At 42.5% G+C, this 19,430-nt stretch overlaps 1 protein-coding gene across 3 annotated transcripts in view; it reads left to right on the top strand.

The window, feature by feature from the left end:
* The window catches only part of KHDRBS1 (KH RNA binding domain containing, signal transduction associated 1), a 35,206-nt gene extending 18,948 nt beyond the window's left edge, over positions 1 to 16,258 (top strand). Inside the window, exons 7-11 of one of the 3 annotated variants that reach the window (XR_009539012.1) lie at positions 212 to 279; positions 1,078 to 1,136; positions 3,391 to 3,583; positions 6,191 to 6,250; positions 15,948 to 16,258. Coding sequence is in view for 2 of the 3 variants with exons in the window: in XM_060140723.1 (XP_059996706.1) it covers positions 212 to 279; positions 1,078 to 1,136; positions 3,391 to 3,488 (225 nt within the window). In the remaining variant the exon portion in view is untranslated. Of the gene's footprint in view, positions 1 to 211; positions 280 to 1,077; positions 1,137 to 3,215; positions 3,351 to 3,390; positions 4,738 to 6,190; positions 6,251 to 15,947 lie in introns of those variants that run through there. The other 2 variants (XM_060140723.1, XM_060140724.1) reach the window with 2 other exon arrangements.
* The last annotated feature ends 3,172 nt before the right edge of the window (positions 16,259 to 19,430 follow it).

Genomic DNA, 19,430 nt, shown 5'->3' with positions numbered 1-19,430 from the left:
CTGCTGATGATGCTGAAGTGCAAAAGAAACATTGTTTCTTTTTTTTTTTCTTTAGTCCTTTCTTTTCTTGACTATTCCACAACAGGTGTTAACATTTTGGAGGGAAATTCCATGTTCTCTTAATCCAGAAGCCCGCCATACTCCCATGGGATATAATTACCTTACCTACTTTCCGTGATTCTGACTTTCTATTTCATTTTATTTGTTCTAGGGATATGATGATACATATGCAGAACAGAGTTATGAAGGCTACGAAGGCTATTACAGCCAAAGCCAAGGGTGAGTCAGGCAGTAGAAGTGCTGTTTCATGTCCTCGGGATGGATAAGAGGGAGTTGGAGGAACTGAGAGATTTAGGCAGCACAAATCTAAGGAGCAGGGTGGCTCACCTCTCTTGAGGGTGTCTCGTCTGCTTTTGACATCTATAAGGCACACACTTGGATCTGCAAATTTGGATAACTGTGAATCTTAAATTATAGTGTAGAATCTGGGGTTAGCAGATGAAAAATTCCTGAGCTGTGACTACATGGAAACAAAGGGAAGAGGCCTTAAAATTATTTTGATTTATTATTACAAAATGTCACAGCCACATTAAAGTTGCATAAAAGTTTAAAAGGATACTAGAATCCCACTGTTGTAAGTCAGGTTCTTTTCTGCTCTTTTTTTAAAAAACATTTTTAGTGTATGTGTATATATATATATCTTAACTGTGATTGAAAAGGTCTCATAATTCTACAATGAGGACAGAACAGTTCTTTTCATGTTTCTTTAATCTCTTCCAGTTAGCCCTGTGAATACATGTGTATGTACACTGTGGTTAAGATTGAGCTTTTGGATTGAGCTTTTTCACTTTAAATTGTTGCTATTCGTTTTTCTTTGCTATGGTTGTCACAGTTTTTAAATGAGTACCTAGTGTGTACATGCTTTGGAAATATTTTGTGGTTTGGAGATGGGGTAAAATGAGCATCTTTTTGTTTTATACCCACAAAAAAATGACTGAAATATGGAAGTATTGGGGAGAAAGGTAAAACTGAAACACGGTTACTACATAGCTCTAACACTCTGTCTTTGGCTTTCAGGGACTCAGAATATTATGACTATGGACATGGGGAGGTTCAAGATTCTTATGAAGCATATGGTATGTATTTATTTCTGTGTTGGGACAAAATGTGCAAGTAAGTGCCCTGGAGAATGCTGGTGACCGGATTATTGGGGGTCAGTCATGCATCTAAGGAGAAACCTCTAACAGAAGGCCAATATGTTGATAGATGTGGCAATAGGAGTCCTGCTCTTAAATTGTGTGGTGTGCGGTAGAAAGAAGGACTTACTGAAATGAGATAGGTCTGCTATTACTCTTGGACGGCTAAGCAGGTGTCCTAAACTAGGGCTCAGGTCTAGGTTGGCCTGGTTGGAGCAGCAGGCTTTTCAGCTGATGTTGATTCTTTTTGGACTTTAGGCTGGGAGATGGCTAGGCCTGGGTTATGTTGCTGGGCCTTTGCTGCTGATACCTAGGCCACGGCGGTGGATAATAAGAATTTAATCATATCCAATTCTTCTGCCCCACCTCATTTTTAAAAACAATTTTGGATCTCATCATGAAGAATCTCAGTGTAGAGGAAATGCTAGCTGAAAGAAACCTAAACGGCAAGAGCAGGTTGGGGGCAGGAATAGTGTCCATTAGATTAGAAACTGGGGGCTGAAGCCAATTCAGGGCAGTACTGGCACCAAGCTCCTTACTGTCTTGGAGACATCTCTGTTCAGTCCTATAATCCTAAGAGAGCTATATAGATGCTGGAATGGCAGCAGGACCAAACTGCCTTTCCTGAGGCTTGGTTGAAAACACATTGCTCAAGAGTATCCTCAAGAGCCAGTTATGGCCCTGTATTAATGGGTCCCAGAGGGAGTACCCTGTGGCAGTAGATGCAGAGAGAGCAGCCTTTTAAATGTGAGGTGTTTCCAGCATACCCAAGGGAAGTCCAGAGACTTTGGCAAGGGGGTCAGCAGTTGACCTTTTAAGTTACCAGCTGACAGTCTCCCTTACCCCTAACTGAAAAGAGAGAGCCTCTTAGGGTTCCCACAGACAGACTCCTCAACTCCTCAGCACAGTATGTAGTAACCAGTCAGCTGCTTGCCCGGGAAACAGTTTTTACCAGTTCTAGCTAAATGGTACTGGACAGTTGCCATCCGTAACACTGCACTGCTCTCTGCTCATATGCCACTATTTAGAAGGGTGGTATGATTGCTCCAGGGTATTTCCCTTCATCGGTGAAGCAGCACAATGGGGCCTCTGTATGTGTTTGACTAAATTACATTTCTGTTTTGCTGGAGAAAAGACTGCACTGAAATAGGCAGGCTGCTCCTTGTTCTCCTGGTATGATGTTGCCACCGTTAATCTGTTCTGATTTCTGCCTTTATAAGCAGAGTTAGAAAAATAAACTGTCTTGTTGGTACCCAGAAGCCACTTGGAAAGTGATGGACATATCTATTTTACTAGAGGTATAAACAGGCTTAGATAGCATAGGGCTTTGTGCAACATCCATAAAGGAGTTTTAGATCTATATTGATGGAAGCAGATGTTTGTGAATGCAAGGAGCTAGAGAAATAACAGGCCTGGGTAACATCTGGGGGTGAGTGGGAAGAATAAGCTTATAAATACAACTCGTGTTCATAAGAGATCAGCTCTAGTAAGTGATCATCTCTCCTATAGGCTTTTCCCTGTCACAAAGGAAAACCATTTGAGGATGTCAGTCATGTTGTCTGGCTTCTCTGGACTATTGGCACAAAAAAGGAGATAATGAATTCTCCTAATGAGTGCTGTTAACACATTTGATTGTACTTCCCACTGCCAGAACAGTGAACCAGCTCTGCTGGTGGAGGGCTCCTGAAACGTGGCCATTGCTTGCTCTTCCCAGGGAGCCAGAGGACATTTCTCCACGGGGAAATCAGACTTGCTGTTGCATGGGAAGGGAGCTACCTGCTGCTTCCAATCTGAAAGACTTCCAGAAATTGTCACCTTACCTGAGGCTCTGTGCCAAATTGCTTTGGAAACAGGAAAGAGCATTGCAGATCCACTGAGGTCGATTTCCTCATTGTCCCAAGCAAGGTGTTGGGTTTATTCAGGTTTGGGGGCTGGAGTATAGATTATGTTGCCTATGGACAGCTTCTTTCCTGGACATCACTCCAAGTTCTTCCTGAACTGTTTCCTCTGTCCACTCAGAACTGTCCTACAGTTGGAAAATTGCCTAAGCTGCTCAGGAGGGCCAAGCAGAGTAAAAAAGTAAGGACCACCCAGGAGGTGGCAAGACATTGGAAGCAAAGCAGTGTTTTTGGTGACCATCTAGAAATGCCATTGGCACGTGGGTTATAAAACTGTTCTTGCTTTTTCCCCACAGGCCAAGATGACTGGAATGGGACCAGGCCGTCGCTGAAGGCCCCTCCAGCTAGGCCGGTGAAGGGAGCATACAGAGAGCACCCATATGGACGTTATTAAAAACAAACATGAGGGGAAAATATCAGTTATGAGCAAAGTTGTTACTGATTTCTTGTATCTCCCAGGATTCCTGTTGCTTTACCCACAACAGACAAGTAATTGTCTAAGTGTTTTTCTTCGTGGTCCCCTTCTTCTCCCCCACCTTACTCCATTCTTAACTCTGCATTCTGGCTTCTGTATGTAGTATTTTAAAATGAGTTAAAATAGATTTAGGAATATCGAATTAATTTTTTAAGTGTGTAGATGCTTTTTTTCTTTGTTGTTTAAATATAAACAGAAATGTACCTTTTCTAATAAAACAGAAGTTGAGTAAAAAAAAAAAACCACAAACCTGTTAGTTTCAAAAGTGACATTGCTTGCTTAAAGGTTCTGAAGTTAAGGCTTGTTAACTTTCTCTTAGTTTTGACTTGAGGCATCCCGTAAAGTTGTAGTTGCAGAATCCCAAACTAGGCTACATTTCAAAATTCAGGGCTGTTTAAGATTTAAAATCACAAACGTTAACGGCAGTAGGTGCCACCATGTAAAAGTGAGCTCAGACGTCTCTAAAAATGTTTCCTTTAAAAGCACATGGCGGTTGAATCATTAAGGTTAAATTTTAATATGAAAGATCCTCATGAATTAAATAGTTGATGCAATTTTTAACGTTAATTGACTTAAAAACAACAACAACAAAATTAGGTTCGTAAAACTGACTTTTTCATTATGTGGGTTTTGAAATCTAGCCCCAGACATACAGTGTTGAGAGATACTTAGTGGGAAGTAGGTTTCGAAGAGGTTGATACGGGGAGGAGGGGCTGGCCACTTGAATTTGATGCAGAGCTTTTTAGTCACGAACAACCTTTCAGTAATAGTACTAATAATTAACATTTCAGTATTTAAAAAGGCAAAGTATTTTGTCCATCTGAGATTCTACACTCCATGAAAAGCTCACTTGGACACTGGGGCCAAAAGCTGATGATTTTCTTAAGTTGACGGTTGTCAATATTGAACTGTTAGCAAGGTAGTTAGTCAAGTATGTCTCAACACTAGCATGATATAAAAAGGGACACTGCAGCTGAATGAAAAAGGAATCAAAATCCACTTTGTACATAAGTTAAAGTCCTAATTGGATTTGTACCGTCCTCCCATTTTGTTCTTGGAAGATTAAATGCTACATGTGTAAGTCTGCCTAAATAGGTAGCTTAAACTTATGTCAAAATGTCTGCAGCAGTTTGTCAATAAAGTTTAGTCCTTTTTTAATCAAAGTAAATGTGATGAATTGTCATTTTTTTGGGTGGACAATAAAATAGTTTTCTCTTTCAAATAAACTTAAATTAACTCTAAAGTTAATGGGCTTGTTAAAAGTTGGAGACATTCTTAAAAGTGGTGGGGGGGTATTTTATTTTAAGTTTACCAAAAAAAAGTTTATGAGTTGTTAAGTTTTAGTTTAAAAATAACCAAAGCTTTTTCACCCCCTGGAAGTTGTTGAAAGCAGTTTTATCCAGTCCTTATCACAAGCTCTAATTTTTGGAGAGAAAAATCCAACTAAGTTGAAACTTGGATTGGTTTCCATACATAGGCCTCAGTACTTAAAGTTCCAGCCATCCTAGTTTGCACCTTCTGTAGAGCCTGTAGGTGGCCCTAAGAGTGACACCAAATAATCTCTGTGAACTTGGAGAGGGATAGCACTTGCCTTTAGATAATGACAATTCAGCAAACCCTGGGTGCCCTTAAGGGTTTCCCTTCCAATCCCAGAAATGCTGTTAATAAATCAACTGGGCTGGGGCAGGATGTGGCATGATAGCCTGGCTCTGAACCTCCCTCCTGAGAGACCAAGAGAGGAAATGATGGAATTGGTTGACCCTGTTTCCACTCCTCTACATTAATTCTCAGGGTTCTCATGCCTTCCCTAAGGGAGCCACCTAAACTGCTCGGGGGTGAAAAATCCTCTTGTATGAAGTGCCAAGCTGCCTGCAGCAGTGCATGATGGACATTTTTTTTCTTTTTAAAACACACCAACAAAAAAATGTATTTGTAGATTGTGATAAAGTGTAAATAACTGAATTTTCAACCATGGTTTGAAGTCAGCTTTCAGGGCATTATGTCTTGTTTTGATGAAAAGAGATCACTCTATACCCCCCTTTTTAAAGGAAAATTATCGCAAGAGAATCAGGATGTGTAAAGCTAACATGCATCGCAAAAAACCAAAGGTAACCTAAATGTCTGATTTTAATAGCACATATTTCTCTTTTACATAAACTGTGACAGCAACTTGCATAAACAATTCTTTAGCTGTTAATTTTAATGTTAAAACTTTGCAAAACTTGTTTAATAAAAATAGCTGTAAAAAGAAAAACCATATGCTGCCGCATAAATTAGCCATAACTCTTAATAATCCTGCCCATCACAAGTGAACTGTAATGTAACCTGGGCACAAAGTCTGACATCTTAAATGACACATTGTAAAATTTCAATGACTGTAGTTTAGACCTGCTGCTCCCCAAAGTAAAGCTTTCTGCTCAGCTATTTTAAAATGTACAAGGATGTGAGCCCCTATAGGTCCCCATATTGATATTCACAATGAAATGTTAGTTAAAATTTCTTGAAAGTTGCATGTTTCTCTCCTGTAATGTGTAAACTGCATGCAGGATCTCTATCTTTTATTTTGTATGTCTTTAGAACTTCCTCTTTAAAAGACTTATCTCTTACTTCTCCATTTTCAGGTGATTGAAAACTCCTGAGGCATTTCTTGGAGTAGAATGGGTAGTGAAGACCCATGTCAGGTATGTTAAGGTGGCTTTCTATTAAGGATATTGGACTTTTATCGTAACTAAAACAGTTTTGCCAGGTGGTAGCCTGGGAGGTAATCAATGGGCAAATCTTGCTTGTATGTACTTTGTACCATATTTACAACCTGACCATGCTTTTACGTTGGTTTACAGTCCATATTGAATTTACTTGTAATGACCAGACTGTCAGCTTACATCTTTTGAGTCCCACTGTATTTTGTCAATAACCTGATAAGGTGGTGTTTCATTTGGAGTTCATTGGTTATAAGCAACAAAGTGACTGGCTCATGTAAATGAAAGGGAATTTATTGGAAGGATATTAGGGGTCCGCAGATTTAATGTGAAGGCTAGAAAATCTTGCTTGGGAACCAGAGTGGCTACAGCGAACTGGGACAGCAGTGGTAGACCACAGGAGTGGTTCTAAAGCTGGGATTAGCTCCTTGGACACTATTGCTGGAATAAGTACACTCTTAGCCATGTTTGGTTTCAAGGTTCAAGTTCTAGAGAGGCAAAGTGTCAGACTGGATTAGCTTGAGTCACATGCCCGTACTTTACCAGTATGCAGTAAGAAAATAATTCCTCAAAAGGAAGTCAGGGTGTTATTAGGAAAGAAATAGATACTGAGCAACCAAACGACAGTTATTCAGTAATAACCGTATTTTACAGAAGTAACTGAGACTTAATGAGGGTAAGTGACTTCCCGGGATTACATAATTAGTGTGGGTGGTAATCAAGCCCAAGTTTATGTGTTGCCAGAACCTAACATCTTACCTCTCATACTATACCACTTTTAATCTAAGGAAGGGGTATTTCTCACGCAGAAGAGACCCCTGGTTAGAGACATTGTGGTGTAGTAGAAAGGACATGGAACCTGAGAAACCTGGAGTTGAATCTATGAGCTATCTTTTGTTTGGTGACCTAAAACACATCACTTATTTCCACATCTGAGAAGGAAGACAGTGATAATGTACACTTCACAGTGGTTGGCAAACTGAAGGAGTTCAAATATATATAAGGCCAACCAATTCCGTGCCCTATACATAGTAAATATTAGTCTTTTTCCCTAAAAAATTTTAACTCCCTGGTTGGGTAGTTGGGGGCTCTGACAACTGAGTGAGCCTTCCTATTGATTTTTTCTCTGCCCCTGAGTAAGTTGTTAGGGTTATGAGGGCACTGAGGAGAAAGGATCCAACTAGGTAGGCCAAAGATACTGTGTCCTTTGACAGTGAAATTTGCCTTCTTGGAGATCATTTCTTCCACACCCACCTCTCGGCCAGGAGCCTCTGCGATACGGAGGCTTTAAGGAGGACCATGTGTACTGAGCATGGTTCTGTGCATCCAGAAGTCCTAAGTTTGATACTGGTCACATGAATGGTTAGAAAATTTTAGGGGAAAGTCCCTGAATGCAGAGAATTTAGTCTCAACTCTTCCTAAGGTAGTCTTAAGAGCAGAATTTTGGGGAAACGTCTTTCTTTGGCCTGTAATTTGTGCTTGGAAAGGCAAGTTCCATTGTTGGCAGACCCAGGCCTGCCAGTGGTCTGCCTATTCTGGGTGTGCAGTTTCGGTCCCAGTGTTTTCTGTCACTACCTGTGAACTTTATTACATCTATAAGTTTTAGAGCCAGGGAAGACTGGGGACCTGTCCTGGCTCTGCCTCATCATAGCCCTTGTCTTTGTTTTAACAACCAGAAAAAAACCCTTACCCCCTGTCTCATTTCTTTCTTTCTTTTTTTTTTTTTAAGCATAATGAACATCTTTTTTTTTTTTTTCCCCCCCGCTGTGTCACACGACTTGCAAGATCCTAGCTCCCCGACCAGGGATTGAACCTGGGTCATGGCTGTGAAAGCACCGAGTCCCAACCACTGGACCACCAGGGAATTCCCTGTGTCATTTCTTTTTATGATTTGAATTTTATTTTAGTTATTATTTTTTTTTATATAGCAGGTCTGTGTCTTATTTCTTTATCGTTAAATGGAGTTGATAATAATAGCTAACATGTATCACTATGTGCATCATAATATCCTAAGCAGTTAATAAAAACTATCTCATTTGGTCCTCTCTACCTTTTTCTTTTTTAATTGAGATAAAATTCACATAACATAAAATTTACCACTGTAATCATTTTAAAATGCACAGTTCAGTGGTTATTAGAATATTCACAGTGCTGTATGAGCATTATCACTATTTAATTCCAGAAAATTTCCATTACCCCAAAAGAATCTCATACGTGTTAGTAGTCACTCCCAATTCCCTTCTCTCCCACTAAGCTACTTTCTGTTTCTGTGGATTTCCCTATTCTGGACATTTCATATAAATGGAATCATATTATATGTGCCTTTTGTGATTGGTTTCTTTGACTTTGCATAATGTTTTCAAGGTTCACGCATGTTATAGTACATATCAGTACTTCATATAGTGATAGGACACAATATTACTTCCCAAAGCAGCCCATTTCATTTAAGACAGCTCCGAGTATTAGAAGTTTTCCCTCATTTTGAATGTCACTCTAGTAGCTTATACTGATTCTATTTTGGACTTCTGAAGGGATTCCTATCATGTATTTGAAGATTTTTTTTTTTTTTTTGATTTTTGGTTGCATTGGGTCTTTGTTGCTGCATGCGGGCTTTCTCTAGTTGCAGCCAGAGGGGGCTACTCTTTGTTGCAGTGCGTGGGCTTCTCACTGCGGTGGCTTCTCTTGTTGTGGAGCACAGGCGCTCGGGCTTCAGTAGTTGTGGCACAAGGGCTCAGTAGTTGTGGCTCGCGAGCTCTAGAGTGCAGGCTCAGTAGTTGTGGTGCACAGGCTTAGTTGCTCCACAGCATGTGGGATCTTCCTGGACCAGGGCTCAAACCCGTGTCCCCTGCATCAGCAGGCGGATTCTTAACCACTGCACCACCAGGGAAGTCCCTGAAGATCATTTTCACTCATGTTTCTTTCCCAGCTCTAAAAGTTATTTGTTAGACTTGCTAGATCTGATTTTTAAGAAAAACTAGAAATTTGGATTTTATGTACTGCCAGTTGTTTAATGTTTGCTTAGGTTTGTGTCAGTCCCTGTAAAACATATGCTGCAAGCCAAATTCTGCCCATCACCTGCCAGTTGCAGCTGCTGGTTAGCTTCTATTAATACAGATTAAAAGGCATATTAGGATTATTGAGATATAATTCATATACCAAACTATTCACTCATTTAAAGTGTACGATTCGGGGGTTTTTAGTATATACAAGAGTTGTACAATCATCAACACAATCAATATTAGAACGTCTTTCTCACCCCAGAAAAGAAATCCTGTGCCCATTAAGCCATTTCCCCACAATCAGCTTATCCTTTCTAGCTCTAAGCAACCATTAGTCCATGTTCTGTCTCTATCACCTTGTCTATTCTGGACACTTCATAAAGTGGAATTATACAACATATAATCTTTAATGACTGGCTTCTTTCACTTAGCATAATGTTTTCAAGCCTCATACGTGTTGTAGCATGTTGTCAGTACTTCCTTTTATTGTCAAATACTATTTCATTATATGCATATACCACATTTTATTTATCCATTTACCACTTTTTGGCTAATATGAATAATTCTTCTATGAACATTCATGTACAGGTTTTTGTGTGGACATATGTTTTCAATTTCTTGGATGTATACCTAGGAGAGGAATTGCTAGGTCATATGGTAACTCTTTGTTTAACTTTTTGAGGAACTGCCCATCTGTTTTACACAGAGACTACACCATTCCTACCAGCAATGTATGAGGTTTCTAATTTCTCCACATCCTTACCAACACTTGCTATTTTCTTTTTGTTTGTTACAGCTATCCTGCTGGGTGTGAATTGGTATCTCATTGTGGTTTTGATTTGCATTTCCCTAATGAATAATGTCATTGAGCATCTTTTCATGTACTTATCCACCATTTTGTTTATCTTCTTTAGAGAAATGTTTATTTAAATCTTCTGTCAATTTTTAAATTGGACGATTTGTCTTTTTATTATTGAATTGTAAGTTCATTATATAGTTGGATGATGGACTCTTATCATATATGAGATTTGCAAGTATTTTCTCCTATTCTGTGAGTTCTCTTTTTATTTTCTTTGAAACACAGAAGTTTTTCATTTTGATGAAGTCCAATTTATCTGTTATTTTCTTTCATTGCTTGTGCTTTTGGTGTCATAGGTAAGAAGCCATTGTCTCATCCATGGTCCTGAAATTTTATACCTTTTTCCTTCCAAGAGTTTTATAGTTTTAATTCTTACATTTAGGCCTATGATCCATTTTGCGTTAAATTTTTTTTTTTAATTAATTAATTTTTTTTGCGGTATGCGGGCCTCTCACTGTTGTGGCCTCTCCCGTTACGGAGCACAGACTCCGGACACGCAGGCTCAGTGGCCATGGCTCACGGGCCCAGCCGCTCTGAGGCATGTGGGATCCTCCCAGACCGGGGCACGAACCCGTGTCCCCTGCATCAGCAGGCGGACTCTCAACCACTGCGCCACCAGGGAAGCCCGCATTTTGCGTTAATTTTTGTATATGGAATGAGGTGGGGGGTTCATATTCGTTTGCATGTGGATATCCAGTTGTCTCAGCACCATTTATTGAAAAAGACTGTTCTTCCCCCATTGAATGATCTTGGCATCCTGGTTGGAAATCAATTGACTATAGAGGTATAGATCTATTCCCCTTTGAAGTAGGTATTACTTAAAGTGATTAATATAATTTTTGGCGTATAGTAGCTACTCAATAATAAATAATAGCTGACTGGACTATTTTGGCATCAATAAGAGCTAGTAAGTGGTGGGGCTAGGATTTGATCCCAGGTATGGGTGACCCCAAATCATGTCTGTAATACTGCAGGCTGCTAAAGTGGAAATGAGGCTGTTCTAGCTGCTATGCCTGGCCATATGTAGTTCTCCAGAGGCTCAAAGGCTGAGGCCCTACATGCCCTTCCCCCACCATCAGCCTCCCTTGCTCCTCCCAGCATCTCCCTCCAGGGTTTCCAGGGTACTCTTATAGATGACACTTGCTGCTAAGGGAACTCTCTCACCCTTCCTTACCTAGGGATATGACAGTATTCAGATAGCCTTAGGGTTTGTCCACTCTTGCTTTCTCTCCTACCACTTCCCCCTCCTGTCCCAGGCTAAGAATGTAGGTGAAGATGCATCAGCAACTGCTAGGGCTTTCTGGCCAGCAAGGATGAAGCAGACTCAGACTGTGTTTTTTTTCAGGAACAGCAGCCTGAGAGTTAGGACCCATAAGGCTTCTTGCCTATATGTATGCAGAGTGCTCCCGAACCAAGTGAACTAGGGGGATAAAGGTAATGATGGTGGATATTTTGCTCAGATATTTGAAGCTTAAATAATCCCTCCCTGACCTCAAACCTCTGCGGCTGTATGTTGCCCAAAGATCATTTGAGTTAGAATTCATAAGGCAGCACGTGGGCTCCCTTTTTCTTGCTGTGTTCTCGTGCTTTGTGTGAGCCTATACAGGCTGCTGTTAGCTGGCAGAGTTACTATTAAGTAGTCATTTTAATTTTCCCTCATTTTATTACTTTTCTATCTATTCCCATTAATTGGTCTTGACCCCATTTTTTTAAAAGGAGAAAGTGATGTAGAGAAAATAGGCAGCTTTGCCTGGCTAAGGGAGAAGAAAATTTAATTTGCATGTCTACTGTGTCTCTGTTTTTGTAAATGAGGCAGCTGTTACTAGGAGAGGTGAAGTAATTTACCACAGTTGTATTGCAAGTTGTGGAGGAGGTCCACATCAGCATTTTTGTATACCAAAGCCCATTCTTTATGCTGAAAGCATGCTGCTTCTATAAGATGAACACCATATTTCATTGACACTGAGGCCATGTATTATAAGATGCATCATTAAATACTGCGAAGAAATAAAAAATACTGCCAGTTAAACTGACACAGTGTTTTGTTTTCATATAAGTGTAAGATGAGTCCTGATTTCAGAAATGTTAAAATCTGAAAAAAGGTTACTTAGCTATTATTGCATTTTTGTCAATTCTAACATTCTTTACTGTGTACCATGCACTGTCTGCTCCACCTGTAAAGTAGCTATTATTATCCCACTTTTACACAGTTTAACACATTTTTACATAGTGTAACTAGCTTTGGAACCTTAGATGGGTTATCCCCTCCAAGTCTCAGTTTCATCATCTATAAAATGGGAGGATAATATCATTTATTTTATAACATTGTTGTAAAGATTGGGTGAATTAATGCATGTAAAACATTCAACATGACATGTAATAAGCACCCAGTCAGTACATGTTAGCTATAAACAGAGGCTAGGAGAGTAAGTTACTGCCGATGTTGAAAAGCTAAATTTTAGTCAAGGGATTTGGACACTATTCTAAAGTTTAGGGAGCTATTTTAAGGCCTTAAGTAGGGGAGTGACTTGAACACACTCGTGTTTGCCCTTGTGCTGGCGAATTGGGGAAGTAAGGGAAGCAGAAGGGAATCATCTTCCATAAAGTGCACCACCCTTTGTGGGAGAGCAAAGGAGGTGTTCTCCCCTCCCCATGCCTGACTTCTGCTCCCTCTTACCTAAAAGCCATATGGTTCTTACCTTTTTCAGAAAGAATAACCTTCTCTCCTCTTAGATATTTGGGCTCTTTGAGGGTGGGGTGTTAGGCCTTCACCATATCTTGAGGGCATCATCCTGTATCCTATCCCTTTCACCCACCCTGTGAATTAGAGACTAAAACTCTGTGAGTCTCCACTGATGGAAACTTCACTCTTAAGGAATTATTAAGCAAGGCTTTGCTTCACCACTTTTAAGTCTTAAATGAATGAAGTCTCTGCCTCCATTTTAAGCTCTTAATTCTGTGCTAACTCTCCGGGGAGTATCATATTGCAGCATCCCATGTAATTCTCACAACTCTGTGAAGTGAGGATTATCCTGGGAAACTGACATGCACAGGTTAGGATGACCACAGGGTCCAAGAACTAGAGTTCAGACCCTAGTCTTTCTGCTACTACTTAGCTGCCTCCTGGTCTTTCCTCTGTACCTACAGTGGCCACCAGAAGATCAGCTTACACTGAAAGTAGTTCCGGGCTTTGATATACAGGATGTATGGTGCCCCTAGCTTGGTTTCCAGATTCCTGAAGTTAAAAGAAGTGGATCCTTCTTTGCCCTCCCTTTTTCTCTCTCTCTGGACCCTCATGTACCTCCTGCTCTCTGGATTAATTGTCATTGCATGTTTAAAGCTAGCAAGCATCTGATGAATATTTAATAGCCTTGAGCAGACAGGCTGCATACAGTTGTCGGAGACAGCAGCTGCTGGGGGGAAGGGGAGGAAGCACAGTGCACTGCCTAACTGCGCATTCTTTTGTTCCCTGGCCTCAGCCCTTGGGAGCAAAGACCTATGGTGGGCACTGCACCCTAGTCCTATTGTGGCCTGATAGCTCCCCTGGGCTCCCAATGAGGCTGCATTCAAGTAGTAGACCAAACCCTTTTGTTTGAGGTAATGAGCAGATATGTTCACTGACCTCTAAAAATCAATCTTCTAACCCCCAGGCTGGAGGTCTTCTGCTCAATAGCCTGTTATGGCTCTGGGGCTGAGGATGTGTTCTCTTCCAGAGAACACTAGCTCTCTCTTCTAAAAGGAGGGAGCCTTGTATCTGAAAGGGATTTGAGTTTCATAACCGTGCTGCTGGAGGTTAGCTTCTTGACATTCCTTGACTACAAATCCAGCAGCTTCTCAGCAGTAGGTGTACTTCTCCCTCCTAGCCTAAGCTGTGCTGGTTGTCTTTGGCTGCATCTCAGGCAGCAGTGGGCAGGTAGGAGTTCTCAGATAGGTACACAAGCTGTCACAGTGCTTCCCCCCACTAGACCAGGGAACTTTTTACTTCAAGGAGGCCTTGTCATTTCCAGGTCAGATTGGGAGAGGTTGTGGGGACTCCTGAAGAAAGACAGCGCGTTTGACATGTTTCCAGGCAGAGTGTGAGGTACAGCCAGGCTGTCAGCCCAGATGAATCACCAAAGTAGAACACATTGCTGGAAAATTGGGGACTGTTTACGTTCTTAATACTGCATTAAGATGCCTGGATTAGCTATTCCCTTGTCAACCTTGGGAGCCTACCTTGGCCCACCTCAGGATAGCCAGTCTCTTCACCAGGCACATAAGGAATTTGAGATGGATGAGTTTGGGTTTAGATACAGAACTAATTTTTCTCTGCTTTCCTCTGGCTCCTGCAGCCTTCGTGCTTCCTACTTACAGCCCAGCTTTAGGTATAAAATGGGGTGCTCCCCATCTCTCAGGCTCTCCAGGGTTGGAATGTAGGAAACAAGTTCTGCATCTGCCTTTGAGAAATAGAAATACCTTGTGCTCTGATATGATTCTTCATAAGCTTCTCTGCAGAGATCAGTATGAATGACCCCTTTCATTCTTTTTTTAAAAAATACATTCATTATTATAAATTGGAACACCTACTATGTGCTAGGCAATGGAGAGTCAGTGGCAAGTGAACAAGGTAAAATTGGTCCCTGACCTCGTGGAGCTTATAGTGTATTTGGGGACACAGACACTAAACATATTAATCTCATAAATAGCATAAATCATCTCAGTTGTGACATATGCTGTGAAAGAAAGGAACGGGTGCTATGAGGGTATACAACAGGAGCTAACCTAGCTCTGGGGTTTTCCTTGAAGAAATGATGTTTAAGCTGACATCTAAAGGCAGAGTTAACTAAGCAGAGAGTTTGGGAGATGGTTTGGGGAAAGGGCATGAAAACACATTCTAGGCAAAGTGTAGGACTGAGGCAGGTTCAAGGTGAGGTGGAAATCTGGGGCTTATGCTATGGTCATCACTGAAGACCACTGAATTCCAGTAGTGAGGGGTGACACGATTAGATTTCTGCTTTTTAAACTTCACTTGCTGCTGAGTGGAGAATGGGTTATGGGGACCTATGAGGAAAGACATGAATGAGAAAGACCTACGCTGGAGAAATGAATGGATTCAAGAACTTCAGAGATAGAATGATTGATTAGATGTGGGAGAATAGGGACGTACCAGTGAGGGCCCCCAAGTTACTGGCTTGAAAAACTGGGGCATTTTTTTTTTTTTTTAAGATAAAGAGCACAGCTACAGGCTTTGGCATAAGATTAGGGCTCTGACCTGTGCCCCAGGCTTAGGATGTGTCTCTCCTGTGGCTAACGCCGAGAACTGGGGGCTAGGAAGAACCCCTCATAAGGCCAGAAGAGGTGGACCCCGGAGCCTAGGATTGAGGTACTAATAATAGCTACGAGAAGATTCCTGTTCCCCATTCCCTTTCTTTCAAAAGATTTAAAGCTCTTTGTCAATCGTTATCTTTTTCACATCTCTGAGAGAGCAGAGATTATTTTCCCCTTAATATAGCTGGAGGCCCCAAAGCTTGTATAGTTAAAGGCCCCAAAGGTCTAGTTGATTCTGCCCCAGATCACTCAGCTCAGGCATGGCCAAGGATGGGAGGTGTGAGGTGTGAGTCTCCATTTTCATTGCCTGACGGATAGCAAAAGGAGCTCATAGGCTGTGGACTTCTGTTTTCTACCCACCTGTGTACCTAAAAACCTTGTCCTGAATACAGCAACGGGGGTTGTGCTGTGGGGTGGGGAGGTTGTGAGGGAGGCAGACCAGCCAAATGGGAGGCTGGGAAGCCCCCGATACAGCAACTTCATGCTTCTTAATTTTCTGCCTATGTCTTTGCAGCATCAGAGGACTCCCGGAAACCAGGAGAGCCGCCTGCTGTGTCAAGGCTGGCCTGAGGGCATTTGCTGAGCACAGAGAGACCCAGGAGAGGAGATCAACAGTCTTTTCCCACCCACCTCTTGATCTGTCTGATTTACCCACAGAAAGCCACCCAGAATCCTCTAAGAGTCCCTAGGCCCAGAATGGAGTCCTTAGGGCTACAGGGGGCTGTGATGCTAACAGTTAAAGCTGCTTAGGACTTTAAAGAATTGAAAGGGACTAACAGTATCCTCAGCATGGCCTCCTAGACGTGAATAAACTGGCAGCTCTTACCGTGTCATTCCCAGTTTGCCTGCTTCCCCTTAGTCTCCAGCAGCACTGGCTGGAACACCCTACCACCACCTATTTCCCACCCTACCACACGTGTGTTGTGGATGCCAGCCTTGAACACTTGCAGAGGGCTCCCAGAGAGTGGCTGGTCACCAACTCTGTAACAGGCTGAGGAAAGTCAAGTTAGAAGGTTTGGGTACTTTAGGCAAGTTATTTAACCTCGGAGCCTGTTTTTCTCTTCATTTTTGATTACTAACGTCCAAAGATCTCCTGAAGGATAGGGTAGGGCTTTTCCCACTTCACTCTGGACTATATCCCTTCCCCAGCAAACATCTGGCACTGAGGAGCTCAATAAAGGTTCAGTCAAGTGATGAATAGTCCCACTCCGGTAGCTTTTATCAGCTTTGGGAGAGAGCCAAAGGAGGTCCCCTGTCTAACTCCCACTCTCTATCCAGCTATATTGGGCTAGCCATTTATCCTAACATTTTCTCTTAAAGGATTGGAAAGTCAGCCTTTCCTAGACTTCTGGTTTCCTGTGGCCAATGCCATAGGCTGGTTTTACACTGAGCACCCGGAGAGGTTAGGGACCTCTCTAATACTACACTCTTCCTTCAATGCCCTCTGGTTATTTATCCCAACAAGGGAACCAGGGGAAGGGCTGAGTTTGGAGAGACCTATCCAGACTGTGCCTGAGGCATTCTAATGAGCTTTGGATTCTGTTCTTAGCAGTAAAGGGACCTTGAAATCGGTTCATTTACTTTGGGCAAGTTGTTTAACCTCTAAGCCCATTTTTATCTTCACTATTGATTAAAATATATAATAGCTAATAATTTATTGAATGCTTAGTTGTACCAGGCACTATGTCAAGCATTTATATGTACTATTTGACTTAATCCTCCAATCCACTATACTCATTTTACAGATGCGGAAACAGAGGCTCAAAGAGGATAAATAACTTGCCTAAGGTTAAAGAAAGGTGCTATCAGACTCTATAGCCCCTGCTTTTGACCTGTTTGTACCTCTTAGAGCCACCAAGTACTTTGAAACAGTAAAGCATTGTGTTTGAGAGATTTATTTAGGGTGACAAACGATCCAGGTTTTACATGACTGAGAAGATTCCTGGGGTATTGAACTTCAGTCCTAAAACCAGGAAAGTCCCAGGCAAACTGAGATGAGTTTGTCAGTCTGTTTGCACTAAGACTCAGTCCACAGTTGGCCATTGAGGCTTCATTTTCCCTGACTTCTTAGTCACCTACGCCTCATCTTGTGGCCAGTTTCTTTAGCATTTGAGGACCTGCTTCAGTCCAGCAGGCAGGAGAGGAATTTAGGACAGGGGGCAGTTAGGGAATCAGATGGCGTCCTGGTCATGGAAAAATGGAGGTGCAGAACCTGGGTCACTATTTGAGAAGCCAGCGCTAGATTCTAGGCAGCCTTACCTTCAACCCCCAGATGCAGGATACCTACTTGGGAGCCATGGAATTACAGGGAAGTCCACAAGGGCCAAAGCCAAACATCTAGATTCAAATCCTAGCTCCTCACTTATGTGTATTTTTCTGGGCCTGTTTACTCTGTAAAAGTAGGATAATCGTCCCAATCCACTGAATGGCATCTGAGAAGCAACTGAAATGTGTGTGAAATACTTCACACAGAGTCTATCCAAATACTGCTCAACACTTAGGTGTCCTTCCTCCTCTTTTCCGGCTTGTGTTTCTTACCCAGCCCTGTCACCTGTCGAGTCTTATCACATACTCCCTCCTCCCATTACCACTTGCAGCCCTAGGGATTTTCCTTTGAGAGCCCTGACCCTAGTGGGCCTGGCCCACCCACCCAGCTGCCCTGCATGTCAGTCACCTCGCCTGCAAGCGGAGAAGGGATGACATCAGCTTTTCCCCCTCCCCCATCCAAAGCCTCTGGACTGTTTTGAGCCATAAATATTTTAGCTGGGCCTTTCTCTGGCTGTTGCCGGGGTGATGGACTCTCAGGGGACTGGGGTGGGAGTGTGGAGGCGGGGCTCGGCAGCCTGGGGCCTAGAAGCAGAGCTGGCCCTTGAGGGGCGGGTTTGAAGTCTGGCCAAGAGCCAGTGCTTGCAGCAGCGATTCTGAAGGCTGTTGCTCTGTCTGCCTGCCTTCCCTTTCCTGGGCCCCGCAGAGCCGTTCTTACTGCTTTCCAGGCCCAGCTTTGCCCTCGAGTACCACTTGATCTTGGGTTAATTGCTAAATACCTCTGGGCCTTGATTTTAACATCTGTAACAGAAAAGTCCCTGTTTAAATCACTGTAAGTGGGGAAGGTAAGTCAAAGGAGGTTTTGTAAAAATCCGATGAAACAAGTTTGGTTAGTAAGTCATGATTGGAGCAGCTAGGTCCCACAGCCCTTTCTGATAGACCTGCATGCTGGGGTCCCAGGGCAATGTAGATGCCACTCTAAAGGCTGATAGATGTGGCACTGCCTCCCATTCTCCCCGCCCCCCATTCCTCATGCTGTAGCCCCAGCTCCTTTTCTGAAGTTCCCTGGCCTGGCCCACGGTGTTCTAAGGAGTTTGGCCCTTATGAGTAGAGTTGATGAAAGCCTTTTTTGATTAAGATACAGAAATTCAGGCCCCCAAACTGGATCTGGCCCTCACTCTCTTCTACCACACCCCCCCACCTCCATCCTAGAGCTCTTCAGTCTGAATAGCTGCTAAACTCTAGCTTGCAGCAGCATGCCCACTCCTCTCCTTGGGATGGGTCTAAGAAACAAAAGAGGGCCAGAGAGGGGGCGCCTGGATCCACTCCCTACCCCTACCATCGAGAAGCTCTGGATTGGGTCCAGAATTCCACATCCCCTGCCTAGCCCTGCCCACCAGTTTTCCTGTGGAGCTGGGAGCTGGGCTTCCTTTGTGTCGAGCTCCCTCTGGTGGCTTAGCTGTGCATTGCATAAAATAATACCTCAAGCGAGACTAAATTGCAGGCCGCCCTGAGAGATGGGATTGTTCTATACCAAGAAGAATCCTTGACCCCAACTCCTGATGACAGCCATTCCATTTCCTATATAGGATTACTCTGCCATATGTTTGCTTCTCTAGGTCATTAATCCTCACAACAATTCAATGACATGAGAATTACCCTAATTTTACAGATGAAACAGGATTAGAGAGGTGAAATCAAATCCAAACTCTTCACTGCATGTAGCCTGTAG

This window comes from Lagenorhynchus albirostris, chromosome 2 (assembly GCF_949774975.1).
Source record: "Lagenorhynchus albirostris chromosome 2, mLagAlb1.1, whole genome shotgun sequence".
NCBI classification, from domain to species: Eukaryota; Metazoa; Chordata; class Mammalia; order Artiodactyla; family Delphinidae; genus Lagenorhynchus; species Lagenorhynchus albirostris.
This window is presented reverse-complemented; position numbering and strand designations above follow the sequence as displayed.